Here is a 21,924-nt window from a genome sequence, read left to right as displayed (position 1 = left end):
AATATCAATTTCACTGGAAACACAATAACCAATCATATGTGTGCAAGTCTGTGCTATACAAGTAGCAACATTAGCTGGCCTATACAGCCATGGAGATTCTCTTACAATTTCTTGTGACCCTCAGCTTCCCGGACGTATTATCTTTGGATTGTTTGTTGGGCCTCGGATTCAGCATTCCAGTTCCATTATCTTTTGTCTATTCCACTGTCACCATGAGTCTTCCTGCTGTTATCAATGGCACTAGAAGCCACTACCTGTGTACTACATACAATAGAAATCTTTCATATGTGATTTGGTTGCTCTGGATACAGGCAGTTTACTATGTGTTAGGTCCTTTAGAGCCATAAATTAAAGTGCTGGGGGGGTGGCGGCTAGGGTAGACATTTGCTGTGCTTTTATATGCAGCATCCATCTTCAATGAACTGGCTATAGCTCAGATTACAAATACATATCAGCTTCACAGATGAATGAGCTGCAACACAATTTTATTTGGGTGAGGGATTTCTTACTCTTTTTAATCCAGAAAGGAATATTTTGTCCCAACAGTTAAGAACTAATTATAATTGGCTGACGTGCTGTGCAAGACTCTGTCAGCCTAGGAATGAAGTGTTTACGCAGTTGTGCAACAGCACTTTTGCGCAAGACCTCAGAGAGCACTTCAATTCAGCAGAGACAATACTGACCCAGACAGACCAATGGTTTGATGCAGTATAGGGGAGCTTCATATGTACATCTGTCTTCATGTCATACACAAAACTGTTTATGCATAATGAAGTTTGAATATTCTAATCAAGGTTTGTGAGCAAATGGCCAGCAGATGGCACTGTGGAATTGCACAATGGCTGAAGAAGTAATCTGGACAATAAGTAGAAAAGCAGCAAAAACTTCATTTAAAAAGTCCTGACTGAATTACCCATTAGTACTATTCAGGAGTTACTCTAAGGGCTACTTAAATTTCAACAGGGCTTCCTTCATCCTAATTTAGTTAGGATGCCCGCCAACCATTTCTCCATCTGGAAACACTACCAGGACTGGTCTTTGGGGGAAAGATTTTTTGTAACAGCTTGTCAAGTTCTTTGCACCTTTGTTAGCAGATAGCTGCACAAATCCACAATATAATCCAACTCTTGGACCTAAACAAGTTTATGCAGACAGAAAACCAGTTGATTTCAATTTAACTTTCCTTTAAATAAATGTAGTTGTGTGGAGATAATGCAGCCCAATCCTATATATTTACATAAAAGTTAGCCCCATTGTATTCTATGGGGCAAACTCCCAGTTAACAATGCACAGGATTTCAGTCTTGGGGGTTTTTTGGGTGAGGGATGGGGGATTAGGAAGCTCTGCATTTTTAGTTGTAAGAAAATAAAAGCAGTTCCGGAGAGCACATATTATTTCCACATATATGTACAGTGCTGAATGAGACTAATTTTCACTTGACTCTTGCAAGTATAGCTTTCATATATACAGGCAGATTCTGAAGTCAAGACTAATTTGTCCCATTAATTTCACTGAGACTGATTACAAATAATTTAGGCTGGACGTCAGCTGTTCTTTGATGGAGGAACATGCACCGAGAAGGAATGATAAATTATTATGGATACTAGGTTGGTTCCTGCTTGTTACTGCTCATAGATTTTTTTTTTTTTAAAAATCAACATAGACTTGCTACTCTGACATAATGTTTTTATTCCATTTCCTTCCTGCCCCCAGCCCATAAAATTGGAATTGTTTCATAGTATGGTCTCCCCTCACCCCCTTCTGTTCAGTTATGGGACATCCAAAAGATTAAAATTCCTTTAGTTGTGTAAACTTATAGCTTCTGGATAGTATCTCAGATCTAAAATAAGCAAATATCCTTAACTATATGAGAGATGTGTGTGGTCTACCTTGCAATTCAAATGGTCACTAGATGGCACACTAAATTCACCATTATAGATCTCTTGCCATTCCCACCTGCTCAGCATCTCTACTTTGTAAACCTGCTTTGCAGATAAAGGAGGAGGTATGTGAATAAACACAGAACCTTATTACAGATTTTAGGTGTTTGTGCTTGGTTCTGTTCTCTGATAATTTAATGATTTTGATCAATATGCTTTATTAATTCTGCTTGTAATAGTTCAACTGCTATGCCTATTTAAGATTTTTAAATCGTTTACTTTATTGCTTATTGTACTGTAGATCAGTTTTTTTCTTGCGGCCTTTTTGCAAAAGTGACATGAAGAATTATCCCTCTTGCTCCTGCCATTTGTGCTGATAAATATGGGTCCCTTGTGACTTGCTTTCAGTAAAACAAGATAAAGTAATTTTTAAAACTCTCTGAATTGTTGCATACAGTTTTGAAGAGAGTTTTATTGATCTTGGTACCTTTTAAGATACATGTTTTGAGAAAATATCAAACTGAAACAAAATGCTTTTTCGTTCTGCAGACTGAAAAGACAGTCAAATATCTATACAGAACCCAAAAGAAATTTGTTTTCATGACAAACCTGTTTTGAATATATAGTCAAAATATAAAAACAACCCTGTTTGAATATATAATATGAAAAGTCATGCTGTTTTTAAAATTTTTAATACAGAAATTTTGCAAGAAAAAATATGGCAACTTGAATATTGGATTCTTGCAATTCATAAATTTAACATTTCAAACAGAAATAATACATGTCAGATATGGCAATCAAATACAATGCACACCAAAGATAAGAAATTAAATTGTACATTTAATTTTGAGAACACTTGAGAAAACTTCAAGCTGATTTCCGAAATCTTAATATTAAAACAGTTATTTATGTTTGAAAACAAACATTAGTAATGAATTGTGATAGATTTAAGGTGAAAAAGACCTGAGAAACAAACAAATATTTGTGACACACACATGAACATTTGCATTTTAAAACAGCAGGCCATTATAATAATATTATTATTATGAGCACTGTATGCATGTTTTCCTATCAACTTTTATTTTCTGTTACTAGTGAAATATGAAAAACTACATTAGAAAAACCAACATCTTAATAGTTAACTATGAAGGAACATCTATCATGTAGCCTAATTCTTAAGCTGAAATCTGAGGCAAAAGTAGTCTTTGCCAAAAAGCTTAGTATACACACTTTTTTTTAAAGTTGCAATTTTAGTTCTATGTGATATATGATGTATAGGGTATAGATTCTGTGGCCAGATATTGGAGTTGGCTCCAAGTTTCAGAGGCCTTCAGCTAACTGTCCTCCATGGGTTATAGGAGGCTTGCCAGATGGTTAAAAAAGTCAAAACATGTTTGGTGGCAATTTGAGACTGGGCCTTCTCTGTGGCAGCCCCAGGGTTTTAGAACACACTCCCTGCTGAAGTAAGAGCATCTTCTTCTCTGTTTGTTTTTAGGAGGACCCTGAAGACATACCTATTTTTCCATGATTTTAACTGAAATCTAATTTAAAAATTTTAATGTGTTTTTATTGTGATTTTTATCTGTTTTATGAACTTTAAATATTTTATATTTTATATTATGTTTTAATCTGTACACCGCCTAGAGAATTCTATATTAGGTAGTATAGAAATTCAATAAATAAATATCCATCACCAAAAAAGTGGAAATAGGGGACGCTTTTCACCCCCAAAAAGTCTGAAAAAAGTCTCCACTTGGTGTAAAATGTGCATATGTTTATTGGCATTATATATGCATATTTTGATTAAAATTGGATAATTTGAGAATACAGCTCACCACTGTGAAGCTGATGATCAGATGAGTTGCATGTCTGTTCAGTCCGCTGTCTAAGTGCAGAATTCTCAAGGCCCCTACTTCTTAACCGTCAGTTTATCTCCTGGAGCATTCCTACCCAGACAGGGCTTTTAGCTCGCATCTCCACCGAAATGGAGGGGTATGTTCACATATGGGCCAGATTTACCCTGAAGTCCTATCAGAGGGCACTATAGACACAATTCGGGTTTCCCCCACATATTGGAGCCTAGCCCAATTTATGTCTGGGATTAAAAAATCCACTTTTTGCATCGGAGTATTCAATATGCTCCAAACTCACAGTAAAGCCTTGCAGTAAATCCACAGTAAAGCCTGCTGTCTGAAAAAACTCCTGGTTAGGTATACCACACACACAGTCCAGTGTCCTCTTTCCCCACAGGCCACCCAATCTGCCCTTCCCAGTCAGGCCAGCAACTTCACCTCTTGGCTCAAGGCAAGTCAGCCAGCTAGCTACCTAGTCAGCCTCTTTGCATGCTGGCACAGTGGTGTGTGCATGGTTTCCCACTCACTTGATGTCCTCTACAACGACAAACATTTATATATTGCTTTTCAACCGAAGGTTTCAAGGTGGTTTTCAAAGAAAAATAAATAATCAGATGCTCCCCTGTCCCCAAAAGGCTCACAATCTAAAATGAAATGGAAGGCAACACCAGCATCAGCCACTGAAGGGATGCTATGCTGGGGTTGGATAGGGCCAGTTGCTCTCTCCATGAAGAGACTCGTCACTTTAAAGGTGCCTTTTTACTCAGGGGTAGTTACCCCTTTTTAGCATGGGTAGCTGCTATCTGAGTAAGTTAGCTAACTTCTCACTGCCACCAGCACCACCACATGAAGGAAGGAAGGAAGGAAGGTGCACCGGCAGCGCCCATCTATCCGTGCTCTTCGATCACATGGTTCTACAAGCTGCCACTGAAGCAGAAACTCCACTCTGGCTTCCCCATTGGATGGATGGTCAGTAGGATGCCAACAGAAAAGGAGACAAAGGAAGAGAAGATGCTCAGGAGAGCAAAGTGTTCTGAGCGAACAAAATGTTCCAGCTGCTCTCGGACACCAAAACACATTCAAAAAAAGTTGTTTGGTCCCCAAAATAGTTGCACATCCTCTATAAAATTCCAAAGTTGGCAACCCCTCTACCTAAGTAGGCCCCAAGAATTGTTCCTACCACCACTTGAAGGCTATAGGCACAGAAGTGATCTCAGGGATCATTGCTGCTGAGCAATGCAGATCTTGGACACCAACCCTGCCCAATGCAACATCATTTGCCATAGTTATAGAAACCACAATGAACAAGGTCCCCAACTTTGCAGGAAAAGTGGGGAGGCCTTATTTGGTCCTCTACTGCAGTTTGTAAAAAAACAAATGACCTGAAACTGGTTTGCAATCCAAGGGAGAAAAATAAGATAGAATGCAGAGTATGCACGTTTCCTGTGCAAATGAACAAGACAACATTGTATTCACACTCAGCTCACAGGAAATTTTTCTAGTTCCATCAAGATTCCCCTTTTACTTCACCTGGTGTTTATTTTCCAGGTGCACAATGGCAATAAAAGTGCTTCTGAATTGTGTTCAGTATTGAGTGAGTTATAAATGAAAAACATAAATGGACAGATAAGTCTGGGTAAGTGGTGTCCCCGTCTCTACCTCTTATCAGTTGTTTCTGGGCACTTCAAAGAAGCCCCAAAATGAATGCAGCCAGCCAAGGGGGCTCACCACCCTACAGGCAAAGTTGTATGCACTGCATAAGTCATTGCAAACACTGCAAGTGCAATATTAGGCACTGGGTGCAGCATTCCGATAAGCTCTGTTTAGAGCTGTTTATTCTAGGATAAGAAGACACATTTATAGCATATTGCTTCTCTGAAGTTCCCCTGAATAATCTGAACTGAGTAAGGTGGAAAGTGAGATGAAACTGATAGAGCTGTAATCCTGTACATGATGAGGCTGTAATCCTTTGTATACTTTGGTAAATTCCACAGAACTGAGTGGGATATACTTCTAAGTAAACATGCATATGACTGGGTTATATGGGAGCTAAGGGGGTAAAAGTACATTCTGTTTGTTTGTTTGTTTGTTTGTTTGCTTATTACATTTCTATACTGCCATGCACAAATGACCCATGGTGGTTTACATTCTAGATGAAATGAATATTCACACACTCAAAACTTGGAAAATGTCTAATTTCATCACTGAAACTTTTAATAAGAAATTGCAAAGGATATTTCATGTTTTGAATTTCAAAAAGTCCAATCTGAAATCGACAAAAACCATCCGTTTTATTGGCATTCAATTCGACTCAATAAGCATCTCTACCTCCAGACCATGTGGACAACACCTCTCTGGTTCTTTGCATATCGCACAATTGCTGCCACCCAGCCAGAAGGGTACAATGGATCTTAGGCCTTGGGGCATCAGCCACCTCCGTACTTCCTCATGCCCATCTCCACATGCGGATTCTTCAGCGTTGATTCTTAGACCATTTTGACTCCCTAAGGGAGGACCAGGCAAAAAGACTGTATTCCACCAACAATCCTTCAATCACTCATGTGGTGGTCCTCCCACAGGAACTTACGCATGGGGACATCTTTCTCTCCGGTGACCCGGACTATGTGGTGACCACTGATGCCTCAGAAACAAGCTGGGGCACCCACTGTGCCACTTCCACACTTCAAGGTTGATGGAATGCGGAGGAGGGTCTCGACCACATAAATTACTTAGAACTGCTGGCAATTTTCAAGGCACTGAAGGGTTTTCAACCTATTCTCAGGGGCCATTCGGTACAAATTCAGACCAATACAACTGCAAAGTCCTATGTCAATAGAGAGGGTGGCACCAGTTCAAGGACCCTCCTGCATCTCACGCTATGGCTTTGGAACTGAGTCCTCTCGCAGAATATGCACATATCAGTCATTCACATCCATGGGAAGGCTAACGTTCTCGCAGACTCCCTCAGTCAAAGTTCAATGGACTCACATGAATGGTGTCTGGACCCAAACTGCCTAAGGTCCCTGCTCTGTCATTGGGAGACTCCAGACATAGATGTCTTCACCTGTCCAATGAATCACCAGTTCACCCTATTCTGCACAAGGGCAGGAATAGGAGAAACATCACTAGGAGATGCCTTCTCCCTGGATTGGAGCATAGGTTTCCTTTATATGTTTCCTCCCATCCCTCTGATTTCAAGAGTGATTCAATGCATTTGCATCCAGCGTGCCAAGGTACTTCTAATCACACCCTGATGGCCCAGGAGGCTATGGTTCCTTCACCTCAAACTACTAGCAACAGGGGGTTGGCGCCACTTACCTTGATCGCCACATCTCCTGACTCTACAGGACAGGCAGCTGGTCAACCCCAGTATGGATCATCTCCACCTAATGGTGTGGCTGCTCCTCCTTTCTTAGATTCAGCACTTCAGGAAATACTGGCAGTCTCCAGAAAACCTGCCACAAGAAAATAATAACATCATGAGTGGACACGGTTCACCGTCGGGATGCACACCTTACAGGCAGACCCATTGAACCCTATGTTTTCAAACATTCTTACTTACCTCCTTGAACTGAAGTCTTCTGGCCTCAAGTTATCCTCCATAAGAGTGCACCTGGTGGCCATTACATGTTACCTAACCAATCTTGGTCACCTTTCCCACTTCAAAGACCCTACAGGGAAGCATTTCTTGAAGGGCCTGACACTGAGTTTTCCAGATGCTCCTAGGATTGCCCCTCCCTGAGGCTTTCCTCTCGTTCTTATACAATTAATGGGGGCCCTGTTTGAACCCATGGCTTCCTCCGCTCTCCGGCTTTTCATATGGAAGTCAGTGCTATTGGTTGCACTCACCTCAACGCGCAGAGTAGGAGAACTGTGTGCTCTCCAGACAGATTCACCCTACCTAGTTTTCCACAAGGATAAGGTACAACTTTGACTTGATATCAAATTTTTACCTAAGGTGTTCTCCACTTTTCATCGTGCTCAGACATTTCCTTGCCAGTGTTTTTCTGGAACCTTTCATCAGACCCGGAGCATAAGCTCCACTCCCTAGATGTCCGAAGAGTGCTAGCTTTCTATACCCAACGGACCAAAGAGATCCAGAGGGGCCTCATTTGTTTGTTTCCTATGCCGAGAACACCAGGGGACAACAACCTTCAACCTTTTCAAGATGGATTGTGGAAGCCATCAAATTGGAAAATGTGCTCTGCTCCATTTTCCAGTGACTGCTGTCCCACCTCCTTTCAAGTAAGCTTGCTATGCACCTATGTGTGACAGAGACCACGCCAAAGAACAACAGGTTGCTTACCTGTAACTGAGGTTCTTCTAATGGTCATCTGTCTGTTCACCCTCCCATCCTGCCCCACTACAGTCTCTTTTCTTCTAGTCCTTACATTTCCAGATCGAGGCTGGAGGGGTGGAGCTAGTCAGAGGGAGCTTGAGAGTTCCAAGCACTGCTCCTGCACAGATGCAGAATCCATTTGTGAACAATCAGATGACCACTAGAAGAACCTCAGGTACAGGTAAGCAACCTGTTGTTTCCTTTGGAAGAAGAGTCACTGCAGACTGATGGTGTCTTTGTAATATTTGGTTTTTCAAACTATCTTCTGGAGAATTCTGACTTCCTTGAAAGCTATTTAGAGGTCCTTCAATGAGAAGAGTAACTGGAAAACAAGTTTGCCCTTGACTACTGCATTTTCTCTATAATATGTGGAGTTCTTCAGGTGTGATATTTATGCCCCGGTAGTGGTGGTACCCATAATTAGGAACCTGTCTTAGCTTGGCTCCCACCTTGGCAGCTATATAATCTGTTTTGCAAATAAAATTCTCACATCATACATAAGGCAAAAAAGAGGCAATGCTCTTGTCAGTGAGAAACATAGGAATAATAACTGCTCATCACAAAATCCTTGTTCAGAAGTCATGCATTCCCTGCATTAATGAAAGAATGGGAATGTGCTAGGTAAGTAACTATACCTTCCACACGGACATGCCTGATGAACACATCTTTGTGTGCAGCATTTGGTTCTGAATCACATGTGGAAAATCCCCCCGTATTCTACTCTGCCTTCTGCAGACAAATGCTGAATGAGAAAACATAAGGAGAATATGGTCAGTGCAAATGTTGGTGTGCAGGCTGTGGCTAAATAGCATGCTCCTGTTTCCCTCTACTTATGTTCAATGAGCATGTGGAACATAACCTCTGGAGAAGGCGAAAATTGAGCACAAATATATGGCTGTCTCTTGACGTCATGGAAAACCTGAGGCAAACCCACCTCAGGTTGGCCCTCCATGACATCTGAATAATCGGAACTGTGGTTCCCAGACCCAACCACAGTTCCAATTCCTCCCCCAAACCTCCAATAGAACTCTTGGTTTGAATTAAGGTGAACTCACCAAACCTAGTTTCCGGAGGCTCCAACATGTCAAGCTGCACAAACCGGAGTTAAGTGTTGTAAGCTCCCCGCTCTCTGCAAAGCAATTGGCTGCCATGGCTTTCCTTCATGTATTGGAGAAAACCAATGCAACCAGTTCCTCCCCCTTTGCAGTCTCCCAGACTGCAGATTGCAATTGTCTGGGAGTGTGCTGGGGGAATGGAGGCAAACTGCAAGTCGATTGGACCAGCAGTTTGCCATTATGTCTGAAGGTGGCCATTGTGTACTGGGGTGGGGAGGCATACAGCTGTCTTCTACTTCTTAACCAGGTGGTAGGGGAAACCAAGGGAAATGTAGTATCCTAGTTGCTTTCCCTAACAAAGAGTACTATTTCCCTGTTTGGCACACACATGAATGGTAGGCAGAAAAGAATGGGTGACAGGTATATAGACATAGCATAGGTGACATAGCATGGACAGAAACAGCAGTGCATGCCTCATTTTCTGCACTTTCACAGCCTTTACTATGTTTTTCAGATGTCTTGGCAAGGAATTCATCAGCACACCTAAGAACAACCTTTTTTCATTCCGCTTAGTACGGTACTAAATTTTCTCTCTATGATTTGGAAGCTCTATAAATAAATACACACTATCACCCATTTAAGTTATTTTAGACCTCTTATTTTCAAAGCAAACAATATCTTTTCACCTTTAATCCTCTGTTTTGTTTGGAATAAAAAGAATTCTAAGCTTTCCACAGACTGTATGGCAAAACTGTTTCAAGTTGCATGTCAGCTGGATGTTTCAAGTGGAAGCCTGGAGCACAGTGATTAAAAAACACTTCCATGTTGTGTTACCATTGAAAAGATGGCAGGAGGTGCATTTAAATTATACTGCTTAAAGCCTCTACAGTTCTTCTGTCTCTCAGTAATGTTAATATTTATATTCCTGATGACTTTTTTCTTTTCTAGCAATTCAGTTCTTAGATAGAAAAATGCAAATCACTTAGTAAAATTATGCTTTTTTAGTTAAGAAATTGAATCAGCAAACAAAATAGACAGAGAACGCTCTTAATATGACAGGTTGAATGGTGAAGCTGCCTTCAGTCACTGAGTTCCATAAAGGGGATTCTATAGGTGATACAATTTTCCTGCACAGGGTGGGGCCAACTCACATAGTCATTTGTGTGAGCCGGTATGGTTCACATAATTAAAAGTTCTATGCACAGCCAGGGATGGAGGTGGGGGCACAATCCCACAGATTGCTCTTTGCCCAAAAATCTCGTTACTTGTGGGGGATCAATTCCTTTTCTGGCGTTCCATTTTGGGTTTCCATACTGCGAGTGATGAAACTGTGAGTAACGAGGCATTAGGCCTATGGGGAAAGTGGGGTTAGGTTCCAGGGTGGAGGGGAAAAAATTTAAAACCCCAAACCATGAATAGCTGTTCTGCAAATAATAAGGTTCTTCTGTACAGTCTACAGCCGAGCTGCACAGCTTTGGCCCAAGGTCTAACATCTGTGGGAGGGCCAAGGTTGTGCAGCTCTGGTCTACAATATGGTACCATGTGTTGAGCCAACCCAAGGAAGCTGGGTTGAGGCCCAACATAAAAGAGGAACTCCAGATTTTTATATCATCTCTAGATGGTACTGAGACCCCATTCTTGCTTCCAAGGTAAGCTAGTATAATTGGAGCTCTTCCCCCCATCCCAGACTTTTTGCTAAAATAGTCCTCACAACAGTCATGTGAAATGAATGTACAATATTAAGGCAATATGGCCCATAGCTTTGGTAATCTGAAATAATGTGATCTACTTGCACACGTGCCATTTGTAGCATGCTTGTAGTCAAAATTATACACCACAGCTCCCAGATTGGTTGGTCCTGCACCTTACATGTTCACAGGCATGTCCCTATTTTCATTAGTGAAATATTGGAGGGTATACATGAAGGTAAAATGCTTTTATTTGAATGAGTCATCTATGCAAGCTTTTCTTTTAGTATGGTCCTGTGAGCTTAATCTGTGTTCTTTTTGCAAATTGTATGGATGATATATTCCATTGTTTTGATGTTGATCCCATCCTCATCACTCAATGCAGTGCTTATTAGTAGTAACTCAGAAATGTGACCTGAATAAATGTAGATATAATACACAAGTTTCTACTTGCAACATGAGTCAGACTCAAGTGGACTTTGGGGAGTCTGGCTTCTAAGAAGCAAGTTTTCGAGTTCTCCAAAACTACCCAATTCTTTACCTAGAGTATCACCTAAAATTAATTAGAGTATCACCTAAAATTATTAGAGTTAAATTATTAGAAAAGTCAAGTATCACCTAAAATTAGAGTATCACCTAAAATCTTTACCCTGGTGAAACAGGTCAACCAAGGTAAAGATTACTACATTTATCTTTATTACTGCTTTATGCTTTCCAAGAGATGCATGTGTTCAATTCAGTGGAGATAGATCTTTTCCCCTTTTAAAATTTTTATTGGTTTTTACAATATCTTAACAATCCTGTTACATCTAATTAAGTAAATATAGACTTCCCGCTCATCAATCTGCATGATTCATTAACTATACAAGTCAATCATTGCTATAGTAATTCAAAACATATATCCTACACATTGCAAACTTGATTTTACTCTACCCAACCTGCTAATTATTACTAAATTTCAAACCCTGCTGAAAAGTCCATATTAGAAAAATAGTTCTTTAAGTATAGTAAGAATGGTTTCCAATCTTCTTTAAAAGATTCCAAGTTTTCATCCCTTATCAGTACTATAAGTTTTGCCATCTCAGCATATTCCAAAATTTTTATCAATCAATCTTCTTTTGAGGGCATTTCATTGTCCTTCCATTTCTGTGCATATACTATTCTGGCTGCCGTGGTTGCATACATAAAAAATGTTAAATTTCTTCTGGAAAACGATCCTTGGGTTATTCCCAGCAGGAAGGATTCTGGCCTCTTAGGAAATGTCATTAAAATTTTTTTCTTCAACTCATTATATATCATATCCCAAAAGGCCTTTGCCTTCCCGCAAGACCACCACATATGAAAAAAAGTTCCTTCACAATGTCCACATTTCCAACATTTACTTGGAACATTTTTATACATTAATGCTAATTTTTTGGGTGTCAAATACCACCTGTACATCATCTTATAATAATTTTCTTTTAAAGTAATTTTCAGTGGAGATAGATCCTGAGCTGGTCTTGTGGTAGCAAGCATGACTTGTTTCCTTTGCTAAGCAGTGTCTATCTTGCTTGGATATGAATGGGAGACTACATGTGTGAGCACTGTAAGATATTCTCCTTAGGGGATGGAGCTGCTCTGGGAAGAACATCTGAGGTTAAGAACACAAGAACAGCCCTGCTGTATCAGGTCCAAGACCTATCTAGTCCAGCATTCTGTTTCACTTTGTGGCCCACCAGATGTCTCTGAGAAGCCCACAGGCAGAGGGTGAGGGCTTGCCCTCTCTCCTGTTGTTCTTTCCCTACAACTTATATTTAGCGACATCTTGCTCTGAGGCTGGAGATGGTCTATAGCCACCAGACTAGTAGCCATTGATAGAACTGTCCTTCATGAATTTGTCTAAGCCCCTTTTAAAGCCATCCAAGCTAGTGGACTTCACCACATCCTGTGGCAGAGAATTCCATAGATTAATAATGCGCTATGTGAAAAAGTATTTCATTTTGTCAGTCCTGAATTTTCCAACCTTCATTTTCATGGAAAATGGAAGGTTCCAAGGTCCCTCCCTGGCATCTCCAAGATAGGGCTGAGAGAGATTCCTGCCTGCAGCTTTGGAGAAGCCACTGCCAGTCTGTGTATACCACCCGATACAGAATCTCTAGGTGGTATACAAAGTTAAAACATAATTAATATAAAACCGTTAAAATTCACAAAACAAGTAAAAACAATCTCAAAAGATAAAAACTTTTTAAAAAATACAGTTAAAAGCTTGAGAAAATAGGTAGATCTGTTTAGACAATACGGAGCTAGATGGACCAATGGTCTGATTTGGTATATAGCAGCTTCCTATATTCCTAACTATTATTATTATTATCTTATGGGAGATTATCCATTTTTGTTATTTTGTTTTAGTAGTCTGCTATGCAAACTCAAACTTGTCTTGCACTTAGCAGAAGCTACTCTAAATTAAGGGATCAATCCTATGTACATTTACTTGGGAGGGCCTATTGAACAAAGTGGGACTTACTGTATAGTGGGACTTTCAATAGGAAGGCCTATTGAGCATAGAGGGAATATTGTTGAATATTGTTTACTTTATTTCTAAATGCACATGCAAAGGATTATGCTGGTCGTCCACATAAAACCACCTGCATTCTTTAAGTCTTAAACTGCGGCCTTTTTAAAATTAGTCCCAACTATTACCTCTGCTCTGTTCCCTCTGGATGTTGTTTTAACATCCTTCCTGAAGAAGAATTCTGGAGAACTCAAAAGCATACTCTCTTATTTGCTAAATTTGGCAGAAAGCCCCAGATTCATGCCCGAGTATCAGCAAATTACACTAGTGTGTATTTAAAGGTCATGGTATCAGAAAAAGGTTAAAGATCATACTTTAATCCATTGTACATAAAACCAGCTTCTGTATGTTTATGTTTTGTAATGCGGACTGTACAGATGAAACAATAACAAAAAAACACCCTGCTGTGGTAACTGGATAGTTTCTGATTTAATTATATTCTGTGTAGTGGCGATAAAGTATAGAATTTAGATGAAAAAATTTGCAGCAGGGGAAGAATTCCTCGAGTAATAGCAAAATTAATGAAACTAATACTTGTACATGGATACGGTAGCTCAAAAGGCTTCATTTGATAAATGTAACTAGTGCCTACAATCTTGAATAAACAACTTTGGATTAACAAATCTTGGTGATAGGAGGCTCATGCCCATATGATGAAAACATAATAAAATAAATTAAAATGTGCAAGGTGAATTGTTATGCTAAGACTTCACCTACATTTATTTTCTAGCACTAGTTACCTCCCTAAGTGACATCAGTACTAATTTTTTCTTTTTTCTGCTTCCTACATGATTTAGTTATTCCTGGTTTTGCATATATATTGGGAAATTTGCAGATAAATGGTTATTCCCAAACCCCCTGCTTAAGTGGCTGAGACAGAAAGGAATAATAGAAGGGGGGGGGTCTCACTTTTTGCTCAGGTAGAGAGAAATAACTAAGGTTGCAATCAATCATAAGCACTCGTATTATCACCCATAATGATTCTGTGGAGGACTCCAGGTCCACCTAGGTTTTCTAGCTTGTTGGAATCTATCCCTTCTTTAATATACAGTGCTACTCCTCCCCAGTCCTCTCCTCCCTGTAGAGCTTATGTCTAGGAATAACAGTGTCCCACTGGTTTTCACCATTTCACCAGGTTTCCATTATGCCCATTATATCTATGTTTTCATTAGTAACCAAGTAACCAAGCACTCCAGCTCACCCATCTTTGCTTGGAGGCTTCTGGCATGGTATATAGACACCTATATGCTGAGTCTCTTATCTGGTGTTGGGGTGTGCTATCTCTCTTACCATCATTTGACCTTTTTGCCCAGTTGTCATATTAGCTATAGCCCATGCACAGAGGTCACCAATCACTGTGCAGCAACAACCAAATAATCCCATGATGTCATCACCAAACACAGTACACACATCCCTGCTCATATATTGTGCACAGTCAGGGAGTAAGAAAGAGACCTCAGCAATTCTTCTGCACAAGCCAACATGGTGGAATTGTTAGGAAGTCAAGTCTGCATGGAGAACCAAGCAGCTTCCCAAGGCAAGGATCTACATCCTGCTGTGGAAATAATGTGTCCATGCAATTTTTTTAAATAACACACTTGTATTTGATTCTGGGAGGGAAACAAACCATTTTCAAGGGAAAGGGGAGGTGACAAAGGGAAATAGCAGCAAGCTCACAGAAGAGAACACTAGGCAAGGGCAAAATCCATGGGGGAAATGGATTTGATTCCTATCCTGGGAAATGTGAATGTGGCCTCCAAAAGGCAAATTTTACATTTTAGCCATCATGCTGGCAACAATTTCAAACAGAAAAAGGAAGTGTTAACAGTACCAGAACCCAGTAGCCCTACATCTCAGAGCAACATTCACAACCACACAGGCGAAGACAAAGGCAAGGCCCATGATGAGGCACCTGCAGTTTCCAAGGGCCTTAGCCCATGAAAGTCCTCTTTTCCAACTCCATACATCATGCTCAGAAATCTCAGTCATGTAGCCTAGCCCTGAAGGGCCCCTAAGCATGACCAGCCTAAGCACCCCGGTCAGCACCTGAGGTGGGACAACAAGGTGTCATCCCCTTGCATGGCCTACTCCTACTGCTTCTTGCTGGATTTTTAGGAAGAGGAAGTATAGCCTAGAACATTTTCCAGAAGGCACTCTAGACCTCTTCCATACTCCCTCTTCCTTCTTAAAACCCAGCAGGAACTGGTAGGAAGAGAATGAAGAGAAGAAGAAACAGTGGATAGTAAGCTGCTAGGTGAGGCAGGCAGTGACCATGGTCAGAGATCAGCTGGAGGTGGTTGGTGAGTGCAGGACACACACACACCCCCCCCACACCAATTCACTTCCTTTGCTAATCCCCACACTTAGCTTCATGGATTGGCACATTGCTTCTTAGGTTTTGCTATATCTTAGCAGAAAGATACAGGATTAACTTACATAAAGTTCAAGATTTGATCCTTGACTCTAGTATCCTGAGGAAGATATATACTTGGGACAGTGTAATGAGATAGTTAATCAAAGTGTTTGGCACATGAACCTATGGTTCCTGTTACCTTAGGTAACTTTGACCCTGAAAACCACATTATTTGGTTTTGTAATTTTTTCCTGGTTCTTCAAAAACTTAAAACTTGACTCTAAATGGCAGTAAGACAACTGTGTATACAATGGAAAACAACTTCATTATATCACCTTCAACTCTCTTAAAAACTGTTGTCGGTCTTCAGCTTTCATAAAGTCTCTTTTTCTGAGAGCCAAACTACAAGTCATGTTAAACCCTCATTAGGGCTTACATGCTTTTTACAATAGCAGTTTCTGGGGCAACCTAATCAGGATCAAAGCCACAGGTGGGGGGATGCAGATTGAAAGCTTTCCCCTCGCCATGGCCCCTATACCCAATAAATCACTGTTCCTATTTTACTTTTTGGGTAAATGACATCTTATAATGTTGTTAGTACATGCACATGTGCACTAGAGTTCTAAAGGCTCCATCTCCTTCACCCATCTTCCTAGATATGAAATATATCTAGGGATGTATTGTGATTCTTAGTGTACATGCATGTTATTACATTTATTTATTTATTTTAGATTTATGTTCCGCTCTTCCTCCAAGGAGCCCAGAGTGGTGTACATAGTTAAGTTTCTCCTCACAACAACCCTGTGAAGTAGGTTGGGCTGAGAGAGAAGTGACTGGCCCAGAGTCATCCAGCAAGTATCATGGCTGAATGGGGATTTGAACTCGGATCTCTCAGGTCCTAGTCCACTACGGTCCTAGTCTAACCACTACATCATGCTGGCTTGAGCAGAATTGCACATGCACACGGACATGTCATTGTTCTGCTTCTGCTCTTCTCACTGCCTATTTAGATAGCAATGCTACTGAATGTATTTGAACTGCAGCTATTTCGTTGTAAGAACAATCAGATCTCTTTTGACAATGTCTCTGGGCAGATCTGTGTCACAGAAGCCACCAGAGGTGTCATTCACCTTGATGATGGAGAAAGTCAAGTCCCCTACTACTACTAGGATTTTAACTGCCATCAAGTCAGCAATGTTTAGGAACAATTATGTAGCAAAAGCAGTGCTGGAGTCACCACTGGCATGGCTAGGGAAGAAGGCAACCCCATCAAGCCTCTTTTCCTGGAAAGTGACTAGCCAGACAGTCCTCACACACACTATACTAAGCTTAAGCATGTGAATATGAAATGGACGCATATTCTTCCCGAGCTTATCCCTACTTCCATTTTCCTCCCCTTAGAATCATAGAATTTTACAGCTGGAAAGGATCTTGGATGTCTTCTAGTCTAACCCTTACTCAGTACAAGAAACGGTGATAGCATCCCTGGACCCTGACAGATGGTTCTCCAGCCTCTGTTAGAAACCCTCCAGCGACAGAAAGCTCACGACCGCAGTTGGCAGACCGATCCACTGTTGAACAGCTCTTACGAGACCTGTCGTCTTCCTATGTCGATTGCAGATTGTGCGCCCACTGGGACAGTGTCATTTCTTCTCATTACTTGTAAATATTGCCATGTACGTGAATGGTGCTACATATATTATCATTACAGTATACTATTGAGATTAAACATTCAAAAGGTTCTCCCCCGGCCCCGCTACAGGAAACTGTTATGAAGCAGGGTTCCTAACATACCCTACTTCAGAAGCAGGACAGGCTTCCCCCCCCAGAATAAATGAATGCAACGTACAGGAGAAGACGCAGAAAAGGGACACAAGTGCGTCCCTATTTACCCTTGCGACCTGCCAGAACGGGCGCAGCGTCAGCCTCGCCACTTTGTTTCAATTTCTAAAGGCCCGGAGGCCAACCAATGAAGGCCGGCGCATGCGCACTGTTTTGGGTGTCGCGGTAAAGGCAGGCGGTACTTAGCTGGATGGGCAACCAGGAAAGGGAGGGGTGCGGGGATGCCGGGTTGCCTGTTGCCCAGTCAGAAGGCTGGGGACGTGCGGAAGGCGGGCGCTCGCTGTAGTTGCTGGGCCAGGGGATACCACCAGCAGCCAGTGGAGGCGAGGGGAAGCATTTACGTGCCCGGGCGCTGGATATGCGAGGGGGCGGTTGTGTGAAGGACGCGGAGGAGGGATACCAGCAGCAGCTGTGGCTAATGCCATCCTCCCTGACGTGAGCTAGACTGGCAGTGAGGAGCCGGGCCCTTGTGACAGCTGCCAGTGCCTTCCCTCCTCCCCCTTTCCCCCCTCGCGCCGCTTGTGTGCGTGAGTCTCCGCACGCGCCAGGCGGTTGCTCGGCCGGTTTGTTGACGGGCCAGTCGCGGCTGGTTGTGCCTGGCGCGCGCGCCCGCTCCTTCCGTCTCGTCCGCGCTGCGCTCTCTCGCAGTTTGCGAGCCATGCGGCTGTGCGGGGCGCTCCTCAAGAGCCCCATCCCCAAACAGATCGAGTACTATTCCCGCTTTTCCCCGTCGCCGCTCTCGATCAAGCAGTTCCTGGACTTCGGTGAGTGACGAAACGGCACCTGCAGCACGCAGCGCGGCACCAATACACCCGCCCCTCCCCCAGCCACCCGGGATCTCTCTCGCTTGTGGGGAGCAAGCCCCTCAGGACGGCGTGCTTCCTTGCGCGGGCTGTGACGTCGCACCCGGCGTACCGTCCTGGGGGGGGGGAGCGGCGGAGGGCTCGAGGTGGGGCGCCAAAGCAAACGGCAAAATCTGAAAGTCCACTGGGGACCCCCTGAGAGCTTCAGCGGGGCCTTCCTAGGAGCTTCCCCGAGAAGAGCCGGTGGAGAACGCCGGCATGAGAAGATTGTCAGTAGGCTGTAGTTGAGGATAAGGTTAGGAGTATATTAAGGAAGGACGTAAAGATGCCTAGGAAATTATAGGGAGCCTAGGCCCCGCTTCTTTCCCTTTAAGAGCTGCAGGACAGGCAGAGATGAGGGGCCTTTCCCCTCTAAGCTGGGGATGTAATCCTGAGGAAAGTTAGGAACATAGGAAGCTACCATATGCTGAGTCAGACCATAGGTCCATCTAGCTCAGTATTATCTACACAGACTGGCAGCAGCTTCTCCAAGGTTGCAGGCAGGAGTGTCTCTCAGCTCTCTCTTGGAGATGCCAGGGATGAAACTTGAAACCTTCTGCTGTTCCCAGAGTGGCTCCATCCCCTGAGGAGAATATCTTACAGTGCTCACATATCTAGTCTCCCATTCATATGCAACCAGGGTGGACCCTGCATAGCTAAGGGGACAAGTCATGCTTGCTACCACAAGACCAGCTCTCCTCTCCTATTCCACTTCTGTGTATGCCATGCAGCTGTTGAAGGTACATGGTCCCTTTAAAAAACAAAAAACCCACCACCAGCTAACATTAGTGGGAAACATTTGCCAGGTTCTGTCTCTTTGTTTAACTATTCACTACATTTGTCCAGGAGCTGAAGGTGGCATACATGAGGTGTGCAGAGTGTTTTCCAGTCTATGAGATTTGCAACGGGTAAAGCATTGCAAAGTGTGACGGAATAGTGCAACAGTTTAAAACCGAGCGCAAAGCGTTATTCAATGCTTCGTTTTAGGTTGGTGGCCATTCATATTTTCTGTCCATTGCAATGTGTTTTCAAGGCAGGACTGTCCATATTCTCCTTGAAACACATTTATCTGCTCCTCTTTCTGCTCCATTTGGGCCAATGGAGTTGCAGGGGAAGGGGTGACATGAACACTTTTTGATAACTTCTCAGCTGCCTTGTGCAAATCCGCCAGCAGGGGGAAGCGCAGTTCCAAAACAAAAATCTAACTTTGCCTTGCATCATTCCAGTCTTGTGCAAGAAAACCCAGGGGGAATTTAAAAAAGAAAAGAGGGGCAGTGGGGTGCGTGAAGAGATCTTTTGGAGTGACAAAACAACGGAACTGTTTATGGGGGGGGGGAGTGAAAGGGAATCCTGTGGCGAGCCAAGAAGGGGGAAAGACAGGAACTGACATGCCTCCAGAGAAATAAATAAATTGGAGGGATGAGGTGGAGAGGAGGCGAGCGCTCCTCCAGTGAGGGCTGTGAGATTGCACAGAAGTAAATAAATCATGATTCATTTCAATGTGCTTCCTTTTAAGTAAGTGACTGTTCTCTCTCACCACCCTTTGCCTTGTAGTAAGCAAGTGGGATTGCACAGAAGTAAATGATTTAGTTCAATGGGCTTTCTCTTCAGTAAAAAGTGCATGAGAAAGGGTTGGATTCAGAAATCTGTTCAGCTGCACTCCGTTCCCCTTCTGTGTAGACAAGCTCAAGTTAAATTGGAAGCAAGCAAAGGAGGAGGGAGGTTTGGGGTTTGGGATATGTGGGGAGGAAAGGAAGGGAAAGCTGAGATTTCTCCCTGCCTGTTTCTCTCCCTGCAGTGAGGGGGTGAAGGAAGCAAGCACAGGTGGTGGTGGGGAAAGAACTGTCCATACTACAACACACTGCAATGCATAAACTCTGTTGCAAGCCTCTCTACCACAGAAAGGTACAGCTACTTTCCTGCAGTGCAATTACCACATTATAGGGCCATATCATTAATATTTGCAACAAGGCATCAGAAATGTGGATGGCACCCTGCTGACAGTGCAGCAAGCGTGCCAAAACACTGGCAATACTGAGGGGCACTTATGGGACACATGGCAGCGTGTAATCTGGAAAACGCCCAGGTGATCTCCCATCAAGAGAGTGACCAGATTCACTTTGTTTTAACAAGGTGGCGGAGTGATGTATCTTCATACAATTATGTGAGCCAATTCAGATATTATGATCTAGTTCTTCAAATCATGGAGAATTGGGAACGTGCCATGGACTTGTGAGCACCCTCTCTCTTCCTCACCCCCATGCATAAATCTCCTCTAACCATAGTCTGCCATTGTCTAAATAGGGCAGCTATATAGGTAAAGCTAACCTCAAAACGTGGTTTGATGTGGATCCCAAACCTGGTTTGGAGGTCACCTATTCAGATGTTGGCAAGTGATGGTTAGAGGAAACCTGAACATGGAGAGGGAATTGGCATGTAAGAAGGGAGGGCAGAAGGGAAGGAGGTCCCACCTCTGTTTCTCTCCCCTTCCTCCATTGCCTTCCCTGTGTTATCTATGCCCTGCCATAGATTGCAAGCTCTTTGGGGTAGGGACCTGTAAAGTACATGCTATGGCATTCCTCCCCCTCCCCGCCCTGCGTCACCACTGACCTAAATCCAGCCCTGCTTCCTAGTTTGTCTCAAAATAACATCATGTCCCTTCCCATGTGCCATGGCTCAAATGTGCTGCTCCCAACCCAGAGCTGTCCTAGGCAGCCACCAAGGGACTCCTGAGAGAAAGCACAGGGTAGCAGCTAGTGACATCTCGGGAAAGTGATAGTGGACAGACAGCCCTGCCCATGCCAGAGTGGCCCAATGCACAGATTTCCACTGGGGGTGGTCAATATGTGGAAGATGCTGCTGTCCCTGAGGAATAAAGTGCTGCGGCAGTTTCCATGGCAACTACTTTTTTCTTTCTAGAGCAGCAGAAGCAACCCTGAACTCCGTGTTAGTGTTCCCTTATCGCCACACTGCCCGTTTGCTCATGTGGAAGCTGATGTTTGCTTCTCAGGAAAGCTGGTCTTGTGGTAGCAAGAATGACTTGTTCCCTTAGCTAATCAGGGTCCACCCTGGTTGCATATGAATAGGATACTAGAAGTGTGATCACTGTAAAATATTCCCCTCGGGGATGGAGCTGCTCTGAGAAGAGCAGAAGGTTTCAAGTTCGCTCCCTGGCTTCTCCAAGATAGGGCTGAGAGAGATTCCTGCCTGCAACCTTGGAGAAGCCTAGGCCAGTCTGTGAAGACAATACTGAGCTAGATAGACCAATAGTCTGACTCAGTATATGGCAGCTTCCTATGTTCCTATGAGGGAGCATATGAGCCCATGGCATATTCCTAACTATGGAGAATCAGCTGGACCAGGCTTGTTCCTAATTACTTTCTCTGTTGCCACTGATGAGCTGCGATTTTCTTTGGTCAAATGGTGTTGCAGGGTTGGTCTCTCTCTTTAAAAAAAAAACACCACCACTCAACCCAGCCCTTTTTATGGAACTTCTTATTCTTATTGGTCTAGAATGAGGT

General features: G+C 42.9%; 1 protein-coding gene and 1 long non-coding RNA gene across 11 annotated transcripts in view; one reads left to right on the top strand and one right to left on the bottom strand.

The window, feature by feature from the left end:
* Positions 1 to 5,919: 5,919 nt before the first annotated feature.
* LOC128349636 (uncharacterized) lies at positions 5,920 to 17,769 on the bottom strand. 5 transcript variants are annotated; one of them, XR_008318901.1, is made up of 4 exons: positions 17,569 to 17,769; positions 8,708 to 9,920; positions 7,052 to 7,188; positions 5,920 to 6,237 (listed from the first exon to the last, which is right to left on the bottom strand). It is a non-coding gene; the product is annotated as an uncharacterized LOC128349636 (long non-coding RNA). The 5 variants fall into 5 exon arrangements; XR_008318902.1 differs by having other exon boundaries at positions 8,708 to 8,814; XR_008318900.1 differs by lacking the exon at positions 17,569 to 17,769 and having other exon boundaries at positions 8,708 to 8,814; positions 9,128 to 17,551.
* Positions 17,770 to 18,192: 423 nt separating this feature from the next.
* PDK3 (pyruvate dehydrogenase kinase 3) overlaps positions 18,193 to 21,924 on the top strand; it is a 99,784-nt gene continuing 96,052 nt past the window's right edge. For 4 of the 6 annotated variants that reach the window (XR_008318897.1, XR_008318896.1, XR_008318898.1 and 1 more), the window contains exon 1: positions 18,193 to 18,325. Coding sequence is in view for 1 of the 6 variants with exons in the window: in XM_053306249.1 (XP_053162224.1) it covers positions 18,220 to 18,325 (106 nt within the window). In the remaining 5 variants the exon portion in view is untranslated. Of the gene's footprint in view, positions 18,326 to 18,479; positions 18,660 to 21,924 lie in introns of those variants that run through there. The other 2 variants (XM_053306251.1, XM_053306250.1) reach the window with 2 other exon arrangements.

Source organism: Hemicordylus capensis, chromosome 3 (genome assembly GCF_027244095.1).
Source record: "Hemicordylus capensis ecotype Gifberg chromosome 3, rHemCap1.1.pri, whole genome shotgun sequence".
NCBI lineage: Eukaryota > Metazoa > Chordata > Lepidosauria > Squamata > Cordylidae > Hemicordylus > Hemicordylus capensis.
This window is presented reverse-complemented; position numbering and strand designations above follow the sequence as displayed.